Genomic DNA, 9,979 nt, shown 5'->3' with positions numbered 1-9,979 from the left:
GAATCTGTAATTGAAGTACAGAATCAGCCAGCGGCATTACCATCTGATATTACACCAACGAAGACCCCTGCAGCATTTACCTCAGATAGAGAGGAGATTTCAAAGTTAGGTTCTCCGTCAGCGTCATCTATTAGAAGTTTAACTAATACCCTGCAAAATCACGAACTTGAAGAAAATATTATCGTAGACATGCAACCCAACAACAGTGAGAGTCCGAAATCAAACGCAATTCGAGCAACCATACAAAGCCTTTCTCCATTGATTAGTCTACATAAGCCAAAAAGGGTAGTAAAAAATAAAACAACATCTCAAGTACTTACAGAAAGTCCTTATAAAAAAGAATTAGAAAATAAGTTAATAGATTCAAAAAATAAAAAACCTAACGAGTCAAAAAAGAAGGCTGTATGTAAAAATTTAAGTGGACAAGAAGTCGTCAAGAGGAAGAAATCCGAAGAAAGAAAGGTTACGAAGAAAGCAAAAAAAGAAAAGGAGAACGAAGAACAAAGCTGGTATTGTTTCTTCTGTAAAGAGAATAAAAAAGAAGACATGATACAGTGCACAGAGTGTGAAACCTGGATTCACGAACTTTGTGCCGGAGTTGACAAAAATGCACGTAATTTTATTTGTGATGATTGCAAAGAATTAGAAACAACAATAAGATATGCTATGCATACTTAAAATGTTAAATTTATATTAGTAATTATACCACAGATCTCGACAAACTAATCAGATTAGTTAAGCAATATAGTTACTATTACTTATGTATGTCAATTACTGTGATTATGAGACTGATATTAATCATAGGATCTTAAGTTTGTTATAGAGATATACGGGTACGATTAAGGAATATACAGGTACGTTTTAGGAAGATTTAAGCCTAAATCGTACCTTTTCCACTTTTTTTTTATTTAATTTTTTCTAAGAAGTTATCTAAGTTTGAGTTCCATTTGTTATTTTTGTTGATTACTTAATAAGTAAAGATTCTTGAAACACCAATTGAATGTTCATTTCTTATTTATATTTCCAAATAAGTAGCATATTCTCTTAGGGGGTACGAATAAGGCAAGTTTCCCCTAAGTAACCTACATAATAATTACATTTACCGTTCTATTTAAAATAAATTTTACTATATTAAGTCGTATTACGTTTAAATGTTAATTCTTAACGCTCTAATTTACTAATTAACATTTATCTAAAGTTAAAATAATATTTTAAAACATAGTAGTGCATCGTAAAATTTATTTTATTGTGGTGTTCTAGAGAAACTGTTTGCTGAAGTAATGGATGACATTCAAACAAAAAATATTCAGTTCGCTGTTATTATACAAATTTTAAGTATATCCTATTATTTAAACGAGGCTTGTAGCAGAACATTTTTGTTCTTATAAATTGTTGTCTCTGAATTATTTTCGTGAGCTAAATTTATATTTTAAACGTTTTTTTTTATATCCATGGTGTGCGCCAGTGATTCACCGGACTGTAAAATTAAGTTAGTTTAAATTAATAAGATAAATGAATCACGGTCCGCAATTATCCTATCTGGTTCCGATATGGTTTATATTAGATTTATAGGGTTGCATGAAACATGTTCTGTATAGTACATAGGCCCATGTTTATTATTGTTGGATTAAAAATGACTAAACATTGCGTATAAAATGTATGGAGATGTAACAAAATTATCGATTCGTAAAATAATCCCGTAGTACAGTGCCGCATTCAAGCCGTTAGAAAACTGTTATGGAACCAAAAGTTCGATGGGATTGTCAAATCAGCCCATTTATTTTTTTATGCGCGTATGAGACTGATTCCTAACATTGACATCTATAGAGACTAACCATAGTAATAAAAGCTATGCAAAGAGAGGTCAAGGATTATTCGTCAATATTTTAGATAAAACCGTGGAGAATGTTTACTCGAATCGCTTTTAGGGACGTCCACAAAGAGTAAAAACAGAACCCTATCATTGAGGCTCCGCTCTCGGCCTGTCCGTCCGTCCATCCGTCACCGGGCTGTTACTCCGTCGTACGGACCATACGAGCGTGATAGCTAGACAGGTGAAATTTTGACATGGTGTGTTTGTAGTTTTATCGCACAAATACAAAAAATATTCATAAATATGTCGGTGCGTAATAAATAAATTTGAGGTCATTTGTCACTCAATCGATTTGTTAATCTTTAACCTATCAGAATCATTGATCAGAACCCTTACTAGTCACTTCTCACTGGTGATGTTGTCCCTTTTCCGCACGTAGGGTCCAAGTTGGCTCATTGTGCGTCGGCTGACTTTGGGAGGCTGGAGGCAGTCCAGCAATCCCAACTCCCTCCAGAAACGCTGAATTCTCCTGGGACGTTCATCAGAACCCCCAGGGTCGCAAGTTCAGCATGCAAGTTTTTTTATGAGAAACGTAACATTTGCAAAAAACAAAAATTTGCCCGTGAACTGTCTACCTAGATCGTTGACACTTCTCTAACCGCATTATGTATACAATAGGCAAAAATGAACACGTATTGTTTTGTGTAACACACGTGTTATTTTAAACGAAACTTGTCGGAATAAGATTGAGTAAATATAACTTATGAAAAGGCTTTGCTTTTGTTTGTTTATCTTTGTTATTTCGAACAATTGTAATGCAAAGAGAGAAGATCACCAATTTCAATAGGTTACTCTGTAGATAATATTTTTTTGATATTGTGTGTAATGTTGGAAAGGTTTACACTATTTATTAATAATATTCCGACTGATAACATTTTTATCTCCATATTTATAAACAAGTGTGAGAATCTTAGTAATATCGAACAGTACAATACCAGTTGTAAGGTTGTTATTTGTTAAATAAAAAACAAACGTTTGCTTAGATAAGAGTTATATTATATCTATTGTTTTCGTATCACCGACTCCTTCGAACTATTTCTTGAAGTAGCTTAGGCCTAGTGGCAAAAAATGTGAGTATTTTATATCTTTGGTTGTTAAATGAGAAGATTTTTTTTCTAAGTATCATAATTTTGGTGTTGGCTAATAGGCTAAGAATGGTTTTTAAATGTGTTAATTATCTTATTAATAGAATTAAACTTACGTCCATTGTCTGTTAAAACATATTATATCTAAATTTAGCAGATTCGTTTTAAATAATAGCAGTACGTATAATGACCAATTTACGACAAGGTCAAAACTCAACTCGTTCCTAATCAAACTGATTAACTTAATGTGCCCTCAACTTCTTATTAAGACAGTCAACGCACAATAACAACTATAGACACAAACACAACGTATTAATAACAAAAGATATCTACGAAAAATTGTGTTAAGTGCGGGTCAATTGTACAATATAATCTGCATCCCAAACACATGTACATTCGGGCGCAGGTTCAAAATTCAGCGAGTGCCGAGGCCCGAGTATCTGAGGGAGTGTCGCGGCGAGCAGTCGTGCTGTGCCCGCCAATCGAGGCGCCGAGACCACGCAACCGACCACGACTCACAGGTACTTGCGCGCTCCAATAACCTACCTAGTAAGTTAGTAACCGACGCACTAGCTATTGTGAAGTCGTTCCCCGGGGTCAAGACAGTTCACTGCCAGCAGTGTTGCCAATGAGGTTCATTGCCGTGACAGTGCGACAAGTCAGGTATACACCATCCTTATTCAGCATGCAGATCATGAGTGGCGAGATCATCCGTGTTCGCAGTTTCACACATACCTAGGTACTGCTATTGATGCTTGACAATGCAGTCATTCCCGTTTGAACACTGACATTTCTTTGGCCATTTCATCATAATTTTATTTGTTTTCTCTATAATAGAAGTATTGTTTCTATCCTGTTCATGAGAATAATTTATTCTTGACGATTTAAAAGTATCATTTGAATATTTATTTGCTTAGCATGTACAAAATTGTAGATTCTAGACGGAGGTCACAGTATTTACTAATTTATTATTAGTGTTGGTCTGCTTTTAAAAAATAGAAGATGTTTCGTCATACGTCAAGGTTAAAGAATTTCCTAAATGCGCAAAAATAAACAATAATTAATTAAACTCATAAATAAAAGAGTATGACTAACACAAAAGGCAATCGACAATAACTTCTATTAGATTACGTAGTAAGTATGTAGTTTGAATGCCTGCACATATAATTATCATCCACATGACTTACGGGTCATTGAACTCAGAGTAAACACATGATGCACTTAAGATTTCACAAGAATGTAAATGAAAAATATGTCATTTGCTTTTTTTTTTCAAGTTCTCTTCCCTACTAATATTATAAATGCGAAAGTAACTGTCTGTCTGTCTGTTACGCTTTCACGTTTAAACTGATTTTAATGAAATTTGGTACAGAGATAGAGTTGACCTTGAGAAAGAACATAGGATAGTTTTTATCCCGGACTTTTGAAGAGTTCTCTTGGAAACGCGATATAACAGACGAAAGACGCGGGCGAAAAGCTAGTGTAATATATCTAAAATTATAAGGCTTAAAGAGTTTGTTTGTTCGTTTGAACGACCTAATATCAGGAACCAAGTGTCTGATTTAAATAAATCTTTCAGTTTTAGATAGCCTATTTATTGAGTGAGGCGGATATTGAGGATATACACACTATGATCATTGGGAGCAGAACAGAAATTAAGTACAAAAACGGGGACATTTTGCGTGCAATCTAAAACTTAATCCGATTAAAAAAGTCCTATCTCATACCATCTTAAACGCGGACGAAGTCGCGCGCAACAGCTAGTGCTATAATAATTCCACAATTAATACAAAAAAATAATAAAACAAATTGGATATGTTGATAACATTGTATTATTAGCTATTGAATTATTCTTTTTCACAATTAGTAATAGGGGAAGTTCGTTTAAAATGGCATATATGGACAACATGGCACGGGTTGTGTGAACTTACCCTTAAATGTTTATTTATGGTTTAGGGTTCATAAGTTTTTTCGGGAAACCTGTTTTATTTTTATTCTTTCAAAAAATCACATTGAACCTTATACAATATAGAATATAATTACTTTTAATTTATTAAAAACGCGTTTTTTTGTTTTGAATAAAATATGCGTTTCATATACCTCCTAGCTGACCCAGCAAACGTTGTTTTGCTATAGTGTAGAAAAAAAACATTATAAGGTAGAAGAAATAGATCTATGAAAAATAGATTGTGTCCTATTCTAAGACCTACCCAATATGCACAAAAGAATTACGAAGAAACGAGAAAGAGTTCAATTACGTACACCGTGACACGAGAATTTTATATATTAGAAATAACTATATAATTTTTAACTATAATATTAACTACCTATCTGTTGTTAACGTTCGGAGAAAATGTCATACCTATTATACCTAATTTACAATCTGTTAGTTGTGAATCGCTCATGTGTCGTTACAAAAAAACATCGTCATAGGTTTTTTTTCTGGATATGTTTTTCCTTATAAGTTATTAATATTTTTTTTTGTTAATATACGATTCACGCAATAGGAAATTGAATCCTTGTGTTGTGAGGTCTTTCACAAGCATTAAAGTCACATACACAAAGACACCAAGATTCGGAAAGGACGAACAGAACTGTTTGTGGATCACACAAATGCTTGTCATACGTAGGGATGGAACCCGCGACTCGTCGCGCACAGAGAGTTTATCGTGGTGACCGTCAGATATCACTCGACTAACCGCAGTGCTTGAGATATTTTTAGTAACTGTCGGTAAATCGTTTGTTAATAAGTAAAAAATCGAGGACCCTTAATCAACCTTTAGAATAATATTATTGAAGTTGTGGAAAAGAGACATATATCGTGTAGTGCGCTGTCACGCTGCAACAACTGCAATAATATAACTTTAATTAGTATGGTAGGTCTGGTGAAGAACAACATGAATATAAATAAAATAAAAAACCTAAAAGCCCACGTTTTTAAATGTTCCATTAAAAATTTATCAAAATCGGTCCAACGTTTTTATAGTTGCAAATTGCATTGTCATCGGGTTTGAAGCTAGCCTGTAAATTTCAGCCTGCTAGCTGATCGGGATATGTCTTATAATTGAGGTACAAAAACAACAAATAAACAAGAAAAGTTAGTGTATAAAAAAGTGGGAAAAACGCTGGAAAAATGATACAAAATCCACACCTATGTATAAACGGTCATTTTGTACGCACTTAACTCACAATTATTCGGCTCGTTATGAGACCCAATCAATAAAGCTGGCAGCAATATATAAAGACGATAATATTATAATACTAATTAAAATAACAGTAAGAAACGTAGGTACATAACCTACTTTTGGTATTAATAAGGCGTTTCTCATGACATTCAGTAAGATATTACTTTTTACATTTAAGTTGTTATATCTTAAACGCCTTTTATCAAAATTACTCAAACAAACTTTTTAAGGATTTTCGGACCATAGTAGTCGAATAAAAAAAAGTTAACTAATATTGAAAGAGGATTTAGTCAAAATAAAATAGGTATACATGCAAAATATGCCCAACATTAAAAACTAATTAACAAACAACATAACAATTTGTTAAAAGCATTAACAAAAGGTGTTTTTATGTTATCCTTAATGCGATATTATTGATATTTGATAAGTGCTTCGGCAAAGTTATAATAGATGGAACAATATAAAAACATGTTAGTGTTTCATAAAGTCCGTTCCTGTCCGTCCATTAAAATACAGATAAGCGTAAGTTATTAAATCATTTCTTTTGTTTTTGTTCATTCATTGTTCGTTTGTTTTTACTTTTTTTTAACTTGTTCATCACGTTTGTAGGGCCACTCTTCCGAGGTCAGTACCTATAACATTTTTCTTTACAGGTATTCAAATCTGTTTGCAATTTCTAAATTTTCCCAGTACCATTGGGCTTTTTTTTTAACATCCCTTCGCACAATGTTTCAATTTGGGGGACAAGTGGGCAAGAGGCAATCCTCGCAAGTAATTGATTGTTTTGACAGTTATGTCTAATACCATTTTCACAGAAAAGGTCCCCGATTTTTTATACACTGCGCAGTTTTAAGTTTATTGAACACTAGCTGACAATTGCTCACTTCGTTTTGAGCGGTATTTATTAGCAGCGGCTGGTTAATAGATAGCCTTTGACACTAAGTGATGACGCTATCTATTGGTATAAGAATTTCCAAAATCGATACAATCGATCCTTGACTACAAACGTGATAAATTCACAATCTTTACTACTATCACAACTTGCGGGATATTTCTCGCATCGTCTAAAAGGACCCTTATAGGCGAGCGGTGTTATAAGCCAGCTGCGGACTTTGTAATCATGCTTTATATGATGTATTCGTTCACGAGTGCTGTCTTAATAGTTAACCGATTAATCCCACCGATATGAGAAAGTAACTTTCTCACAACTGGTAGAATTGATAGCGGATCTACATACATATTCACCCTTTTTTATTGATTTAACTGGGGCCTGATTTTGATAACACAGGAAATGATTCCGTACATTTTTTTGTCCATTAATATCTGAATAGATATTATTTTTTAACATTTAATTATAACATTAGTTGATTAATTAATTCGTTTCTGTTTCTCGAAATGTATCTATCTATTATCTATTACTTCTGCGGGAAAAAAATCTAATAAAATATTACTTTATTAATAAAAACTCAAAACTAAAATTTAAAAGTATTTTTTTATTGTAAAACGAGACTACAACGTGATAACAAACTATCCTTTCATTCAGTATCCGTTGTTACAATTGTCACGTTAATGGTCACTCATTCATAGGAAACAGTTCAAAATTACGCGCGCTTTTTAAATTGAGCATTATATTGAACTACTTAAGGTTCAATTTAGGAGAACAGAACACTTCCCTAACTTGCGACATTACTGCATGGGAAACTAGTTCGTTAAGTTTGTAAACCTTAGTTCAAAGAGTATAGTAATACAGTATGGCCTTAGTTGTACTACATTCGTCAGCACAGATTGACGTTCCAAAACCGGCAGCAACAATGTAGTCTTATTTAAAATTGGTTTTGACCTTTTCAGAATTTAACATCATGTTTAAATGGGCAGTTTTCGCTGTCCTTGCTCTGGGGAGTGTGCTCGGCCCAATGAGAGAAGTTGAAGCTTCAGCAGCTTATGTACCAACAGTCCAACAAGTGAAGAAGTATCTCAGTGAGAGACTTTCGGCGCCAGTCTCGAAGGTAACTTACTAACCTACTTTTATAAAAACTTTTACTCATTTATATTTACTTTGATAATTTTAACACTTCATTCATAATCTATTCGCTTCAACAGGAATAAGATTCGGATACGAAAGCGTGCTTAACCTAACCTTACCTGCATAATAACATAACCCTTTTGCGATAAACTTTGACATTGTCACGATATTATTAGTAACCATTTCATGATTGTCAAAATAAAGATATCATAAAACCTTTTTGCTTATAACCGTCAGTAACAAAATTGAATTGTTGTTATTTACTTTACAAATTATGAAAATGTTGCGGAGAGCATGTAATTCTGATAAACCGTAGCTACCTAGTGAAACGCAAGGTTTTTTGAATGTAAAAGTAAAGAATGTAGCTTCAAAACTTTACATAACAACTATATATCCATGTTTAGCTACTTACCCTTTTTATTGTAAGGTGGGGGAATCCTCATGGATACCCACTCCCTCGGGGGAGGAAATGGGTAGCGTCAGACTTTTACTGACTAAACCTGAACCGCCGTGCTACGTCATCCGCGTTTTTGTGTCGGTGTATGGCAATGCGTTGCAATCCTTCATACACTTAGCTACTTACCCTGAACGAACATTGTTTTTTTTAGGTTTTCGTACCCAGGCGACAGGGTTTTAAAACGAACCAACGGCTTTTCGTGCTGGAAAATCTCTTATGATCTTATCAATATACATAACCACAGGGAAATTCAGTACGGGGCGAAACACTCAGTCTCTATACAATGAATGTCCAATTATGCAAGGCAAAATGCTTAGGAGAATATATATAGAATAGTGTCAAATTACATTAAATTCCCATTCATTCATCGGCCCTTGTAAATAGCAGAGTGTGGGCCCAGGACATTATAAATTTGAAAATTATTTTAGTTTACAATAAGCAAATTACTAGCTGAATGATTTACTAGCTGACCCAGCAAACGTTGTTTTGCCTAAAAAATATTTTTAGATGAATGTATTTTTTAAAGCCACAATGTAAAAAAAAAATAAAACAAAAAAATTCGTCCAAAGAATAAATATTTTTTTTTGTGTGAGCAGCCCTTATCACTTAGGGGTATGAAAAATAGATGTTAGCCTATTCTCAGACCTGCTGAATACGCATATAAAATTTGGTAAAAATCGGTAAAGCCGTTTCGGAGCAGTAGGTACGGTAACTAACATCGTGACACGGGAATTTTATATATTAGATATAAGTTATTGAATACAACTAAATAATACAAGGTGAACAAGAACGGTGTTTAACGATAACACTACAATCAAACCACATGGCCAGTGCATTATTTATCTGGAGACTGTGTTTACAATGCATGTTCAAACAGACCTCGATTTTAAATGTGCAAGGATATTAACAACTTTGTTTCTATCAACATGAATTAATTCTCGATAAGGACTCGTTAGTGCAGCAAAAAAGCCACGGATTGGATAACATAATTATTGTTATTTAACTCATTGAGGATCTCGTGGCTAGGTTATAACCGCATAAGTGAATCGATCACAGATTAAGCTACGCGGTTGGTCCCTAGATGGGTGACCATCCTTATCACAACGAGTTCCTCCGTGTTTCGGAAGGCATGTTAAATTGTGGGTCCCGGCTGTTATTCCAACATCTTTGACAGTCCTTACAGGTAGTCAAAAGCTTGGAAAGCTGACAACCAGTCTAACCAGGTATTGTGTTACCTAGGTAACTGGGTTGAGGAGGTCAGACAGGCAGTCGCTCCTTGTAAAACACTGGTACTTAGCTAATCCGGTTAGACTGGAAGCCAACCCCAACATAGTTGGGAAAAGGTTAGGCCGATCA

At 34.2% G+C, this 9,979-nt stretch overlaps 1 protein-coding gene across 1 annotated transcript in view; it reads left to right on the top strand.

Annotated features, from left to right (window-relative positions):
- The first annotated feature begins 3,331 nt into the window (after positions 1-3,331).
- LOC113504558 (CAD protein) overlaps positions 3,332-9,979 on the top strand; it is a 28,292-nt gene continuing 21,644 nt past the window's right edge. The window contains exons 1-2 of the mRNA XM_026886921.1: positions 3,332-3,479; positions 7,992-8,149. Of these exons, the coding sequence (XP_026742722.1) occupies positions 3,347-3,479; positions 7,992-8,149 (291 nt within the window). The 5' untranslated portion in view covers positions 3,332-3,346. The remainder of the gene's footprint in view (positions 3,480-7,991; positions 8,150-9,979) is intronic.

This window comes from Trichoplusia ni, chromosome 22, assembly GCF_003590095.1.
Source record: "Trichoplusia ni isolate ovarian cell line Hi5 chromosome 22, tn1, whole genome shotgun sequence".
NCBI classification, from domain to species: domain Eukaryota; kingdom Metazoa; phylum Arthropoda; class Insecta; order Lepidoptera; family Noctuidae; genus Trichoplusia; species Trichoplusia ni.
Note: the sequence above shows the minus strand (reverse complement) of the source record. Positions and strands in the feature narration are given on the sequence as shown.